The sequence below is a fragment of the Mustela lutreola genome, chromosome 10 (genome assembly GCF_030435805.1).
Source record: "Mustela lutreola isolate mMusLut2 chromosome 10, mMusLut2.pri, whole genome shotgun sequence".
In the NCBI taxonomy this organism is placed as follows: Eukaryota; Metazoa; Chordata; class Mammalia; order Carnivora; family Mustelidae; genus Mustela; species Mustela lutreola.
The window spans coordinates 1,939,393-1,954,685 of record NC_081299.1 but is presented as its reverse complement, the minus strand read 5'-3'; the positions used below and the strand labels follow the sequence as shown (position 1 = coordinate 1,954,685).

The 15,293-nt window shown below is 67.0% G+C and overlaps 1 protein-coding gene across 3 annotated transcripts in view; it reads left to right on the top strand.

Annotated features, from left to right (window-relative positions):
• The window catches only part of MEGF6 (multiple EGF like domains 6), a 73,874-nt gene that overhangs the window by 35,756 nt on the left and 22,825 nt on the right, over positions 1-15,293 (top strand). For 2 of the 3 annotated variants that reach the window (XM_059135642.1, XM_059135641.1), the window contains one exon: positions 11,462-11,584. In XM_059135642.1, coding sequence (XP_058991625.1) covers positions 11,462-11,584 — 123 coding nt within the window. Of the gene's footprint in view, positions 1-6,043; positions 6,252-11,461; positions 11,585-15,293 lie in introns of those variants that run through there. The other variant, XM_059135643.1, reaches the window with a different exon arrangement.

Genomic DNA, 15,293 nt, shown 5'->3' with positions numbered 1-15,293 from the left:
CAGGCAGGATGGTAGCCTTTCCGACTGGGTGTCCGCAGCCGGAGGCCTCCGCCGTCCGGGGCACCGAGAGTCGAAGGCTTTTCTTCCGTGACGCCGGCTGTTTTCATTCATCTCGTGAGCACACGGGGCAAGTATGCCCTTGGGTGCGGCCAGCTGGGGAGAAATGAGCGTCGCCACCATCGGCAGTCAGAACCCGCTGGTGACAGCCTGGCCGCGGGCCTGCCCACGCCCTGAGCCCCGGGGGGAGACCTCAGGTGGGCGGCCTGCTGAGCCCTGGTGCCCGAGGCCAGCGCTGGGCCGGGGCTGGAGGCTGAGCGACGGCTGGGTGGGGGAGCTGGGAAGGCCGGTTCCGGTCCCTGAGTCCTGACCTGCCGCCGGCGTGGTCCTCACGCTCCGGGCTCGGCCAGGGCAGGCAGACGCATGCTCACGGGGATCCTGCCCTGTTGTGGGGAGGGCACGGCACACGAGTCAGGCTGGAGCCTGTCCCTGTCCCGGAAGCTTCCGTCACTGAGCTGGGGGCCTGCTGGGGGGGGCGACCACTTCCACCCGGAGTCGCTGGTCCGGGGTCTTGGCCGGTTGCGGGCGGCAGCACGTGAAGCTCACGGTGTCAAGCCTGGGGAGGGAGGCACGTGGCCCCTCCCAGCCTTGCCGCTGGGAAGGGTGGGGAGGCCACACCCTCCGCTTCTCTCCTCTCTTGCGCGGTGGGGTTGGGTCCCTTCCCTGTGAGTTTCTGCGCATCCTGAAGGCCCTCTCCCCCCACCGCAGGGCCCAGCCCCCGATTGGATTCTCCTGCCCGGGCTCTGTCCCTTCCTGTGGAATGATGGTCGCACCTTCCCCGCCCTTGCTGGCTCTTCTCCAGGCCGCTGTGGGAGGCAGGTCTGGGCTGAGCCTCCATTCCCGCCGTGCCCTGCTGCTCTGGACCCTGCTGGGCTTCTGACCCCACCCTGGCCTCAGCCGGACCCCAGAGGCCCATTGACAAGCCCTCCTCGCTCCCTGCTCTGCCCCGAGCCGCTCTGCGCAGAGGCCAGACCCCAGGACTAGCGCATCTTCCATGACCAGACCGCGGGGAAGAGGAGTGGGTGGTGGAACCGGGGCCTGGGGCTGGCTGGGTCAGAGCTGGGGGGTCCTCTGGGCTCACTTGTCCCTCTGTACTTCAGGCAGACAGTGTCTGCCCTGGGCTCAGCCTGTGCACTGCGTGGCCTTGAGTACTTGCGGGGTGGCCTGGGGGCTCAGAGGTGAGAGGGGCCAATGGCCAGCCCTGCCAGCTCCTAACCTGGGTACCTGAGCGGGAGCATACAGGCTGCTGGCCCGGGACACCGGCAGAGCTGACCGCCAGCCCCACACCCACAGCGTCGTGCACTCAGGTGTGGCCTTCGGGTGGGGGATGCGCAGCAGGAGGCGTGACTGCCGGGGCCCAGCAGTCTGCGCGGGCTGTCGGGTGCAGGCCTGCCCAGCATCCTTACCTGCCTCTGAGCCCTCAGCCTTGCGCCTGTCCTGATGTCCTCCGATGGGCTGGCGAGCACACATGTGCCCCTCCCTGCTACCTGGCCGCAGGCTGGCTGGCCGCCTTCCCCAGGAAAGCTCCCCATCAGTCAGTTTTGCCATCTCCTCTCCCCCGAGTGCAGCTTGGGCTCCAGGGCCATCTGGGCAGCTCAGTGTCCTCCGTGAGAGCCAGGCCTTGGCGGCCGTGGCCCAGGTGGGGCTGTCCGCATCCCGGACTCAGGCACTCCCAGGCCTGGACCTGGCCTCCCCACGGCCTTTGCACGGCAGCCGGGGAGCAAGACCAGCAGCCGGCTGCCACAGACAGGGCCTCGTCACGCGCACACACGTGTGTGCCCACGTGGGGGGGAGGCCTCAGGCGCCGCTCCGGGCCAGCCTCTGCGGTGCCTCCCAGGCCAGACTCGGCCCCGGGCTCTCTGCTGTGGTGCCAGTGTCTGATGCCCTGCGAGCCCGCTGGTCCCCAGAGGAGGGCGTGTGGGCTGGAGGCTGCCCCACCTTGGGCTCTCGGAGGGGGGGCATGTGTGAAAGAAGAGAGGCACCCCCATTTCCGCGTGGCGCCAGCCAGGGACAGCTGCCGTCGGGACTGGCAGCCGGGCTCTCGGAGACAGCCCTGGTTTTAATTTTCCTTCCCTCTACTTGGGTGAGGAATCCAGCCGAGTAACGGGTTTACCATGAGGCTGGCGCGGGGACCGGCCGGCTCGGGCTCCTGAAATCAACAGCCGGCGGGGGAGGGCGTGGGGGAGGGACGGGGGTGCGGCGTCCCACGTGCGCAGGCTGGACCGCGTGTGGCCCCAGACCAGAAGCTGACCTCCGGACCTCGGGGTGCAAAGAGCCCCGCAGGCGTGGGTCACCTGAGGGCCCAGAGGAGGCCGGGGGGGGGGGGGGACTACTGAGGCCCCCCTGAGGCCAATGGAAGAGAAGCCCAAGACAGAAGCCGCCTCCAGCCCCTCCCTGGCCCTTCTTTCCTGCTGCTGGGGGTCCTGTCAGGGGCTCTCCGGTCGCTGGCCTGTCCTGTTACAGTCCCTGTGCCCACTGGGACACTTGCTTGTCAATGCTCGCCCCCGGGAGGGACACAGGACCTGCCTGACTTCAGCAGGGGCGGGGAGGGGAGAGTGAGTCGAGGTGCTGGCAGAGCCTGAGCCCGAGGCCCGAGCGTCCTGGGGCGGCCTGTCCTTGCCCCCTTTCCTGTGAGTGGGGTCCAGTCCCCGCCCCCGCCCCCACCCAGCACCGGGGCTGCCTGTGGGCCCCGTGTCTGCTCCTCCTGTCAGGAAACTGCTGTGCCCATGGACCTGCATCCTCAAGCCTGGGCATCCAGGGATCCTGGGCAGTGACTTCTGGGGGTTTCTCCGGTGCCTCTCCTCTCTCGCGCCCCTCTCCCTGCAGAGGGTTTAGCCCCTCCTGAGGCTCAGGGGCCGGAGAGTGCCCAGCCCCCAGAAGACCGGGAGGGTCCAGACCCACGGTTTCCCCCTCAGGGACCAGACAGGGGGCCCGATGCTTTGGCCTCCTCGAGTGCTGCTGGAGGGCCTGCCCGCTGCACGTCCAGAGCCCCTGGGACAGACACGGCTCAGTGAGGGAGGCTCCGCAGTGCTCTGCTTCCTGGCCCCGCCCCCCACCTCCGTCCCCAACCCAGGAGCATGTCCCTTCTGCCCTGGAGCCCCATGTCAGGGGCCTGTGACGGGATGGACCCAGCCCTTGGGGAAGTGGGGTGTTTGTGGGGTGGCCCGGGGCCCTCACTGCAGCCTGGGTCCTGGCGAAGGAGCCCAGTGGCCGCCCAGCTTGGAGAGGAAAGCTGGAGCCGGCCTGCGGGGCGGGGGGACCCGCTCCTTCTGCTGACACAGACATTCCGAGGGGCAGAGACGCCCAGCCCGCATTTCCGCATCGAGAAAGCATTTCCCAAACAGCTTCCAGACCCCACAGCCTCGGGCCTGGATGCGCTTGGCGGCACCACAGCGGGGGAGGGGTCAGTGGGGCGGCCGTGGGCACCATCTGCACGGCTGATGGCATCCCGCGCTTAGCGGGCTGCTCCCTGCGCGGCCGGGCCCGAGTCCTCCTGCCGGGCCTCGTGGGGGCTGGAGGCCCAGAGCCCTCCGCGGCCCCGCAGGCCTTCCCGGCGCGCTGCTGGAGCTCATCTCATACCTCGCGATGTCCCGGGCTGCTGCTTCCCAGACTGCTCTCTGCCCTTGCCAGCCCCCGCCCCTGCGCAGACTGGAATGTATAGCAGTCCGCATGCCAGGGTGGAGGCCGCCCCTCGGTGGGACAAGAGGGCCTGAGGGGCGCTTCCCCGTCAGCTGATCGGGATGTGCAGGCCCAGGGACATGGCTTTGTGGGATAGGAACTTTCCTGAGGTCCCTTGGCTCTTCTCAAGCTGGTGTGCCCAGGTTCCAGGATGCCTTCTGGGCTGTGACTTCATCCACCAGGGAGCAGGGAGGCTGGGTCCCAGGACGCTACCCCTAGGAGCCTCGGCTCTAGACGCTGCCGTGGGTCTTGCTGCTTGGCCTAGGGGCAGGGACCCGGTGTGCAGACCCGGCCAGCCGCTTGGGCTGATCCTTACGGACTCTCGGCGCCGCATTTTCTGCATCCGCTTCCCCTCCTCTCGCACGGCGACCTGTGACGGCCTTCCCTTGTTACAGTCGGGGAGACGAGCACAGAGGGGTTTGTCCCCTCGGTAGCAAGCTGGGGGCTGGGCACGGGGACCAGCACCGGCCCACAGAGAGCCATGGTGTGGTCTTAAGTTCTCCCGAAGCAACGCTAAAAAAACTAAGAAATCAGGGACATTGATATGAATGATCGATTTTACTTAATGCCACATATGCAAGTAAAACCACTTACACGTGAAATTCACGTAAAAAGGACTAAGGTGATTCCTCACTTCTGTTTTGTACCAAGAACCTGACGTGTTTTAAAGGACGAGTGACAGCCCCCATGCTCAGTGGCCGAGGGGGCTTGTGGCCCTGCCCTGGGACACAGGACAAGGCAGAGCCCTTTGCCAGGGTGGGCAGGACTTGCGGGGCTACACGAGGAGACCAAGGCTGGTGCCCCCCGCTTCCTGTCTGGCTCTTCCTCCTCCCACAGCCCTGGTCCTGAGAGACCTTAGGGTGGGGACTGCCTGGGACTTAGGGACCCCTCGTGGGGTCTCTGCAGGGCCTTCACCCCAGAAGGGCGCTCTTCTGAGCTGTACCCTGGGAGTACCCCAGGCCCTGCTGCCTAGCGGTGAGGGTGACCTCAGAGTCAGCTCCCGATGGTGTCCCTCTGCCCTTCCCTGGGACACAGAGCTTGTCTCCACGGCCTCCTGACCCCTGCCTCCTGACTGGTGGCCGCGGATGAGGGGACCCTTGGCTTCCCGTGATCACTGGTTTGGGAGCTGTTGGGAAATGAGCAACAAAGTGCTGCCCCGTGCGGAAGGCATGCCCATCCGGGAGACTTAGGGGAGCTCCCAGGATGAGACGCCCGAGTTCAAGGGCTGGTGGGCCGTTCAGACGGCAGACAGGAGAGAGGCTCACCCGGGAGGCGCCGGCAGACAGGCAGGCAGGTCCTAGGCAGGCCCGTTTCTGCCCTGCTGGGCCCCTGGCAGGCAGGGGGCCAGTGGGATGGGCCAGCCTCTGTACCGTGGGCAGGACTGGGTGAGGCCAGGTGGTGCCTCTCTCCCCGGACCTGGCCCATAGGTGGGCTGCACAGAGTGCCGGACAGCAGGGCCTTGGCCCAGTCGTTGGCCAGGAGGTGACGGGCTGGCCTACACAGGGTCCCCGGGTGAGACCTCAGGGGCCGGCAGGGGTTAGGGGTCAGATAGATGCTCATGAGACCCATATGCCTAGGTTCTTAGGAGGCTGCCTGCTTGGGACGAAGCTTGAGCCTCAGGCTGTGCCCTCGAGTGAGGGCCCGGGGGTTGGATGTGCCTCCGAGGCTCATGTAGCAGGACACCTGGGGCTCACTCTGACCCTCTCTCACCTGCCGCAGGCGTATAGGGACTCCCTCTGGGTGCCAGCCCCCGGCCAGAGGAGGACGCCACCGTGCAGGGAACCGGCCGGCTGGGGGCTGCAGACCTCTTCCCCCAGGTGCCTGGCTCCCACCCACCTCACACTGGGCAGACCCCCGCCCACCTAACTGTCCTTCCGAACCCCCCAGTGGCATTTCCAGGGTGGCCTTCTTTTCTGCCTGGGTGTCTTCCGTGTGGGTGTGGGAACGCATGTGTCCGTGGGGACGCATGTGCCCGCACACGTCTGTGCGGGGGATGAGGGGGGCTGTGTGTGTCACGTGCGCATCTGCACACGTGGGTCTGTTTGTGCACGTGTCCCCAGGGGTCCCCCGGAGGGTGCCTGCGCGGGGCTCCGCGTCGGGGTGCGAGAGCGGGCGCCGGAATGCACGGGACGAGGGGCGGGGCGCGGGGGGGGGGGGTCAGCGTGGCCCGCGGGGGCGGGGCGGGGCGGGGCGGGGCGGGGCGGGGCCGGGGGCGGCCCCAGCGCCTGGAGGATTTGGCCTTCACCTGCGGGGGGCGGAGGGAAAGCGGAGAACAAAAAGGCGCGGGGCGGGGCGCCGGGTTCAGAGCGCGCGGGCCGCTGGGGTGCGCGCAGCTCGCCGGCCGGCCATGCGGGCGTCCCGGGGCCGCGGGGCCCTGACGGCGCTCTGGTGCCTCGGGCTGCTGGGGGGCCTGGCGCGCGTCGCGGGCACGCACTACCGCTACCTCTGGAGGGGCTGCTGGCCGTGCCACCTGGGCCAGGCCGGCTACTCCGTGAGCGCCGGGGACCGGAGGCCAGGTGGGCGCCGGGCGGACTCTGCGCGGGGTGAGGGCGCCGGGCGGACTCTGCGGGCCCCCTCTGCACCTCTGCGCGGGGTGGGGGCGCCGGGCTCCGCCGCGGGCCCCCTCTGCACCTCTTTTTGAAGCCGGTGGGGAGGCTGAGAGCGCGGGAGGCTGCAGGGAGCAGGGCGGGGGCAGTGCCGCTGGCGGCCGCTTCCTCTGGGACAGGCCCTTCCTCCCTGAGTCATCGGACCTTCCGTGCCCCCCTGACCTGGCTGCGGGGTCTGCTGACAGCCAAACGGTCTCTTGACCTGAGGGAAGAGAAGCAGGCCCTTACATTTGCCTGTGGCACGGGGTGGGGGGATGCCCCGCCCCCGGCACTGGCAGCTGTGGGGTCAAGAAAGAGGAGAGCTTCAGAGGAGAGCCGTGGGGTCCCCAAGCAAAGTCCGCCCTTCCAGGGTCCCTAGAGCCCCTTGGCGGTCGTGTACGGTCGTGTGCGGTCGTGGCAAGTGCCATCCTTCCCATCCCCTTCCCCAAGCCTTGGGTGTGTGGCCACACCGGTGAGCTGCAGAGGGAGCCCCGAGACCCCAGCAGCTCATGGACAGCGGATACTCCCTTGTCCGGGTCTGTCCTGCCTCTCCCTGCCCTTCAGATCTGGTGCCCGCCGTGGGCCGGCTTCCCCGCAGGAGCGCCTCAGAGGTTGGGGCCGTCATCCTCGGACCGGGAGGCAGGCCCTCCCCTCCAGACCGGCCCTGGCCCCTGAGTGTGGCTCTGTGCAGGGCACCTGGTCTTCTTGGCGGCACTGGCCCTGCTCCGCTGTCCTCTGGGCCATGTCAGCTGGGTCTCAGGCTGGGTCCCCACGGGGTGGGCAGCCCTCCTCCCACTCGGTGGCTCAGCCACAGCCAGGCCGGTGCTGTCACCCTCCTGCTGGTGACCATAAGTGCCGTGAGACCGTGTAGCCTCCAGAGGGAGGCTGTGTGAGGCTGGGCTTTGGGGAGCTCCCGCCCAGCTCGGGTCCGCGCGGCCTTGCAGAGAGGAGGGGACGAGGGCCCGTGGATAACAGGGTGATATCTCTGGGCTTGAGGACCCTGGGGCATGTTTGGGGGCAAGCAGGATTCTGAACTTGATAACTACGTGAGTGGCCTTCCTGGTGGCATCCCGGAGGGCCCAGGTTTCCCGGGGAAGCATGCGCGAGGCTTTGGAGGAAGGGGCTGATGGGGCAGAGCACCTGTCTGCAGGGCGCTGTCTGCTCCACCGGCCTGAGCCCCTGGCCCGGGATGGAGGCGCCTCCATGGGCTCCCCGCGGCATGGAGACCGGCTGCCCAAGGACGACCGGGGGAGTCAGCCCGGTGTCGGCAGGCCACCGAAGCTCCAGCACACAGCTCAGCCTGGGGTGGCACCGGCTGCTCCCCGGGCCGCCGGCTGCTCCCCGTGCGGGCGTGAGCTGCACCGGACGCGTGGCGGCTGGGCCTCAGGCTGCACAGGGCCGGGGGTTGTGCTCCAAGCTCTGGTCCCCGGTTCCATCGGCTCAGCCTGGGAGGCTCGGGGCCTTCAAGCTCTCTTTCAGAGACCCCTGGGGTCTGGGGACACCCAAGCCCCCCTCTGTGCTGTCTGCAAGAGGGATATCTTCTCTGTAGTTCCAGGCCTTGAGGTGTCAGTGCCCAGTTTGGGGTGACTCAGGGCCCGGGTCCCGTGTCAGGAAGCACCGTGTGAGGGCAAGTGTTGGCTGGAGAGAGCAGGCCTGCGGGACAGGCCATGGGGAGGGCATCTGGCCCCCAGAGAGCACAGCGGACCTCACTGGGGGGCGGGGGGCAGGAGGCTGGGCTGGACAGAGGCCCCGTGTCTCCCCATCTCTTTCTCCTGACATCCCGTCCCCACCTTTAAGGGCCTCGTGATGACTCTGGGCCACCTGCAAAGTCCCTTTAGCTGGCGAGGCTCCAAGAGTTAGACTGCGGACCCTTCTGGGGGCCGTTACTCAGCTGACCCCGCTCTCCTTAAAGACACTGAGCCTGTGGCTCTCAGTCCCAGCCACGGCCGCAGGGTCAGCAGCTGCAGGTGGCTGGGGTCGCCGGAGGAGAGCGGCCCCGACGTGGCCGCCTCGGAAGCCGGGCAGGCAGGGTGAGGGACGCAGGTCCTGCGTGGCTTCCTGAGAGTCGGTCTCCTCCGCGAAGGGGCCCCGGCAGGAGGTCGGGTGGCCGCGTGCCCCGCTGCCCTTCCACAGGCCCCCCTTGCCTGGAGGGCTGAAAGGGGAGGCCTCAGGCTCTTCAGCTTTGAGCTGCCTGCTGCGTCCCGATGCCCGCGCGGCCAACAGTGCCCGGGGGCCCTGCAAGTGGTGTCTGAGCATCATTGCGCCTGCCGGGCCACAGCTCACAGACACTGTCCCCACCGGGGCCGGGTCGCCGATCGCCGGGGAGGGCAGGTCCAGGGGCCACTGGAGAGCTTGGGGCTGCCGTCCGCGCGCCAGCCCCTTCCCCCGGGGCCGCCGTGGGAGACGGCTTGCAGACGTGGCCCTGTGCGTCTTAGCACGGAGCAGGCTTTCTGTCCGCTGGTGTGGACACTTGAGTCTGAATGTTCCTGTGCGGGCAGCAGGGGGCCCGAAGAACGGTGGTCACGTGGGCGGGGGTGGGAGCCAGGCCGGAGGCCCCGGCCGTCAGGGCAGCCCAGCTGGAGGGACCCTGCTGGCTGACGGCGGCCTCCTGCCTGTGCCTCCTCCGAGTGCTTCATCCCAGACTATCCATTTGTTGTCCTTGCGGCCCAAAGGGCTGCGGGGCTGGCCGAGGGGTTGACGTTGTCCTGGGCTCGCCTTGCATCCCAGACGGCTTGCTCAGACCTGCCCAGAGCTGCTGGAGGATGTGGCCGCCCAGCCAGGTGTCTGAGCAGCCTCCCCCCCAGCTGGGGTCTGGAGTGAGCCGAGCGTGATTATGAGCTGCCAGCCGAGAGCAGGGTTCCCGGAAGTCAGTGTCCCTGCCCGCCAGTGTCCCTGCCCGCCAGCATCCCTGCCCGCCTGCACTCCCGGCCCCAGGGCCACATCAGGAGCACAGCTGCCACTGGAATGACGCCCTGGCAGGGTTGGTCTGGACACTGAGGCTGCCGTCCACCCTGCCGCCCCCACAGACAACACATACCTGGCATGTCTTCCCTGAAGTTTCGCTAAGCACCTACTATGTGCCTGGGGCCACGTCCCCCACAGTCGCATCTTTACTTCCTCTCTGAGCCCCCATGGGGGGTTGCCCGCACCTCCCTTCCAACCACTTGCCACCCGGCTGACTCTCCCACAAGAGGGCCCTGGGTCCCTCTGTCCCCCACTCTCCTGGGGACTCTGCTGGGGCCCTTTGACCTCTGCCTTCAGGCTTCTTCCCAAGAGCCACCCGTGTCCATCCTGAGAAAGCTCTGGGCTGCCGCGGGCAGAAGAGAGCCTCCCCGCATCTTTGGGCCTCTCCCCAAGGCGCTTGGCATGGCCCTGGGGGTCTGCTTGGACTGACCCGGTCTGTGTGTGCAGCAGAGACCCTGGCCTCCTGGAGTTGGTTTGCTGTCATTTCTGGGGCTCCAGGTCTGTTCTCCACACGTGGGCTGGTGGCACGGTTCCCATGTGTGTGGGAAGCACAAGCTGGTGGGTGGGCACGGGGGATGGCTGGGGGAGCCTCGCCCTGTACCCCACTTTTGGCACCCTTCACAGGCGGCCTCAGATGGCTGGCATTTTAGGAGAATGGAAGCTGAGCATTTTCCCGGGAGGGAACCAGAGGCTGGAGTCGTGCCTTGATGCTGGAGTGGAGCGTCTGTGTGTCTGTCTCCCTGCTTTTGTGGTTGGGGAGGCTGGCGTCTGAGAAATGTGGACTGGCCTGAGGCCCGGCATGGGCTTCCAGCCCTGTGCCTGGTGTGCCGGGGGCCCCTGTGTCTGCAGCAGCCCCCTCCCTCGGTCTCCGGGTCTCCCGCACAGTTGTGTCCCTCCTGGCGTTAGCCGCGCACACAGGTGTCTCAGTGGCCTGTTCTGACCACTTCCCGCGCTGCCCAGCCTCTCCGGGGGCCCGGGTTGGGGGATGGAGGTCTGGGGGGAGGGATGAGAGGTTAGGGCAGCTCCCAATTTCCCCTTGTCTCTGCGTTCCTGCAGGAGGAGGTGACCCTCCTGGGGTGCAGGCCCACAGGCCCCTGGCTCTGGGGAGGGTCTTTCTGCTTCTCTAGTTCTTAGCTGGGCTCCTGGGGTGGCCCCACTGGCCCTTTTGGGCTGGCCTCATCCACTCCTGGTTAGCACTTTCTCTGTGGCCTGGGGCGCTGTGGGCATGGGTGCTGCTCTGGTGGCTGGTGGTCTCGGGTGGAAGGTGTTCTCGCAGCCGCGTTTGGGACCTCCATGACGTCCTGTTCTGGGGATGTTGCCGGTGGTCTCCTGTCCCCCAGCATGGGAAGGCCCCCAGGAGACCCGGGCAGATATCACCCACGTTAGTTTCCCGGGACCAAAACAAATACAACAGTAGACGTTGATCCTCTGACTGTTTTGGAGGCTGGAAGTTCAGCATCAAGGTGCCGGCTGCTTCCCCCGAAACCCCCAGGGGAGACCCTTCCTTCTCTCTTCCTTCCAGCCTCTTGTGGCCCCACCTGGTTCCTAGGCTGTGGCCACCTCATTCCAACCTCTGCCTCCCCGCGTGTCTCCTGTGAGGCCCCTGGTGGCTGGATGTACCCCCCCATTCAGCGCGGGTAACTAATTGCATCTGCCTCTGAAGGTGACGTTCTGAGGCTCTGCGTGGATGTGAATTTGGGGGGACGCTGTTCAAGCTCTCTCTCCCCTAGCCAGAGCCCGAACAAAGGCATTTCGTGCATTACTGGCTTTTCTTTTTGGGCTCACGGGTCCCAGAGAAGCATCTGGCCCTGTCCTGAGTATTTCTGGATCTGGACCTTCGGGGTAGAGCACCAGCTCCAGGTTCAGTCTCAAAAGGCCTGAGAAGCTGGGCCCCCCCCACTCCCAGCCAAGTGCCGTCTGCAGCCGCTGCCTTGTCCAGACCACTGCTCCTTGTGTTGTGTCTGACCCCCAGGGCTCCCCACGTTCTGGCCACCGCAAGGTGGCGGCTCTTCCCCCCAAGCGGGCTGGCCGGGTGTGAGGGAGGGGCCCTGCCTTCTCCCCACTCTGCTCTGGCAAGCGTGGGCTCGGAGTGCGGGCACCTGAGCGGGGTTCCACTGTGAGGGTGCCTGGATCAGGGTCCCTGGGGCGGCTGACCCTTGGCCCGTGTCCCTGTCCAGACGTGGACGAGTGCCAAGTGCACAACGGTGGCTGTCAGCACAGATGCGTGAACACACCAGGCTCTTACCTCTGCGAGTGCAAGCCCGGGTTCCGGCTCCACACGGACGGCAGGACCTGCTTGGGTAAGTGTCCAGCTGCCCCCCACCTGGGCTCTGGGCCACCTCCCTGCCTGGGTTCCTGGCCTCAGTGGTGCCCCCACCCTCCTGGCTGGGCCCACCGGGGTGGGGCCGGGGTCCCCATCTCCTGGACCTGCTCAGGGGCTTGTCCTGCTGCGTGTGTGCTGCCCCTCGGGGCTTTGGCTGACCTGTCGCGGAGCAGTGCGCCCTCCTGAGTCCCCAGGGCCTGGCTCCCCCATGCCGAGGCCAGACCCTGTGACCCTGGGGTGCGGAGGCCATGTTCCTGGGGTTCCTCTCTCGACTTGGGGAGGAGCCCTTGGGCCAGCACTCTCTGGAGGACCCTCTCAGCCGAAGCTGTGGTGCTGGGTCAGCAGGGGCCCAGGGCCCGGGGACCAAACTTGGGGGCGACTTGGGTGCTGGCTGGGTGGGAGCGGCTGGTAAGGGCAGGGGCAGGGCCAGCATGAGGCCACTCTTGGCCTGCAGAGCTGGGGCTCCTGGGCCCTGGTCCCCCCACCCTGGCTTTGGGAAGCTTAGGGGGTTGGGCTGTGGCAGGTCGGGAAGAGGGAGCTGAGAAGCAGGACCCCGACCCTCACTTCCTCTGCAGGGCCTTTGTCTTTGGGGAGTAGACTTGTTGGAGGGGCCCTGGCCACAGCGTGCTGTCCCCGCAAGCATGGAGGGCTACTGGGGTGAGGGGGACAGTGCCGGGTGCCCACTGAGGTGGAGGGTGGAGGGGCTGCGGGCCGGGGTCTGGTACTGAGCCCTCCGCTCGCTGCCCCCCAGCCTGGCCCCTCTCCTGCCTGGCTCTGGACACAGGGGCCCAGGGCCCGGGGCTGCTGTGACTGCGAGGCCATGCCATGGTCAATCCTCGGGGGGCTGGTGCGGGACGCTCCTCGCGTCCACCCTGGAGATGCTGTGCTGCGATGTGGCAGGGCGGCCCGCCAGCCCCGGGGGGCCCTCCGGGCACACACACTCTCACATGTCCGGGCGCCGCTCGGGGGGGGGTGGGGGAGGCAGCTGCTCCGCCGTTTCTCCAGGTCGGGAAGTGGAAACACATGTGGGAAATGTAATGTGCTTCCAGACAGACCCAGGGGGGGTTGCGGCCCCCAGTTGGGGGTTAGGGGAGGGGACTTCTGGGAGCCTGCTGGTTCCCCCAGGCCCCTGGAGATCCCGGAGAAGGGTGTCCCTGGGGCCCGGGCCATGGTGGGCTGGGCTCGGCCTGGGGGGTGCCCACTGTCCCCTCCCTGCTAGGGGCTCCCCCGTGAGGGGTCTGGGGCTGGGACACCCCCCACGTCTCTCTGGTCTCCCTGTCTGCTGGTGACGCCTTCCGTGAGGTGCCTGACGGCAGGAATGCCTGCTGGTGTTGGGTGAACAGCAGGCAAGGGCAGGGGCGCCTTCCTGGCCATGGAGGGACAGGTCGTGGCCTCGGAGTGTCCTTCAGCTGCTGCCTGCGGGACGCCTGGAGGGGTGCCCCTCGCTCTTGCCCCGGCCCCCAGCCCACCCCGGCTGCGCCGGAGCTTTTCCCGGGCACCCTCCCTGCCTGTGCTCCAGGTGCAGAGGTCTCCGTCTGTGGCACTGGCTTAACTCAAACATCTCTCCGGGGTCTGCTGCCAGGGCTCCTGAGGTGGTCTGCACAGCCTGGCAGGAAGCTGCTGGGACCTCACGGCTGCTCGGCGGGCAGCCCCAACGCCGTGCTCCCAGGCCAGCCCCCGGCTCTCTTGGAGCGGGTACCCACCTCCTGGCACCCCGTGGACTCCCCGTTGCTGGGAGTGGTTTCCTCAAGGCTGTTGTTGGGCCTCCCCCCTCTCGACTGGAACCCCCAGCAGGACGCGCTTGGTGCCCCGCTTACCTGCACACACCTGGCTCTTTTTGGTGGCTTCTTTGTACCAGGAGCTCCCGGGAGCTGACGCGCTGCCAGGGTGCAGGCCGGGGCCCGGGGCCCCCCACGGGGTGGGGTCTGGAGTTGGGGTGGGTGTGTCAGGCTTGGTCCCCTGGGAGCTGCCTTTTCTGGAGGGGCCTGGGCCTTGCTGAGAAACTTCTGGAGGGGACAGGCCTCTCCAGGGAGCTTCTTCGAGGCAGAGTGGAAAGTGTTTGATTTTCTCGCTAATGCACCCTTTTGGTGTCCGGGGGACCTGCCCAGCTGCAGCGTGTCCTTGGGTGGGTAGGCGGGGACGAGCTGCTTCCAGGTGGGGGCCTGGTGGAGGGCATTGCTGGACCCTCCGCGGGCTCTGAGTGGGGAGCTGGACTTCCTGCCACTGGGAACTGTGAGGGTCTGTCCCCTCTCCTCTGGGATTCCCAGGGTACAGGACACGGGGAGGAGCTGGGCCTCCTCTCACTGAGGTTTACGGGGCGCCCTCGGAGCTCAGACCACTCTATGGCTACAGGATGCTCACGGGAGGAACTGGGATAGGAATCCCGCACCCCCAGCGGGGCCCAGCTGCTTAGCTGCTCTGGAACCCCTCCCCTGGGGCCTGCTGGGAGCCTCTTCTTGGGGAGGGGTGCCGGGAGCTCCCCTGGGACTTTGCAGGAAAACAGCCCCAGGCGCCCACTCCCGTCCAGCAGCTGGAAGTAAGAATTACCGAGAGCTGGAGGTCGGGGCGGAGGAGGAGCTCCCCCCGCAGTCTGACCCTCGTTCCTGTGATGCCATGTCATGGGGTCCTGAGGGATGTCCGAAGTCCTCAAAGGCACATTTGAGTGGGGGCCTTGAAACACACAAGGGGGGCCTTGAAACTGTGGAACTTGCCTCCGAGGCAGGGAGAGGACAGGAAATGCACGGCTTTTTCCCATTTCTCCTTTCTAGAAGGTCTGATGGAAATAAAACACAAAAAGGTTTTCATTCTTCAGAAAGAGAATTTGCAAGAAGGACTTCGCCATCAGCTGGAAGCCCCGGAGCGCCACCCATTTAGCCTGGCCCCAGAGAAGGGGACGCAGCCTGGCATCTGTTGTCCCGGGGCTCTCCATGGCCAGGGAGCCTTCGTGGATGTGTCCCCCAGCCTGGGGTTGTGAAGAGCAGGGTCTCGTGTTAGTCTGCCCTGCTGTCACCCTCGGGCACGGAGCTGGCCTCTCTCCTTTCCCGACTCGGAGCTTAGGATCAGGGGACGTGTTTAGGGAGGGCGTTCTTGCTTCTCGGCGACATCTCGCGGAGATCCAGCCTGCGAACCCATGGAGAGCCGCCGCTGGGCACTTTAACACTTGGGCCTGGGAAGCCCACTTCCCCTGGGCAGCTGGGCTCCCGGTCACCTGTCCCGTGGTCCCTTCTGGATCCTGCTCTTGGATGCGGATGCTTCTCCACGTCCCCTTAGGCAAGTAGGACCTCAGGGGGTCCCTGTGATATCACCCTCCAGTAGCGGTCCCACGGGATGCCCTGGGCCAACCACTTGGAAGACCTGGGCTCTCCATCCTCCCCCACTTCTGCCCCCCCACCAACTGTGCTGACACCATGCACTCCCCACCCCCTTCACCAGTAACTGGATGTCCTGGTTCCCTCTCCTAGGAGTCCCATGCCCACGGCGTGGGGGAGGGGCTCCCCAGCTCTGCCTTTCCCTGGGCCTTGGGAGTGTCTCTTTCCCTGCCAGGCCGGGGTGTCTCCCAGTGAGGGGGCAGCGAGGGGAGTCCTCAGAGAGGCCGCGTGGCCCCGCTGGAGGCCCCAGGCAGCAGGAAGGTGGAGATCTCCAGGCTTGTCTCCAGCCCCGTCCCCGCAGAGTTGTGCCGTTCTGAG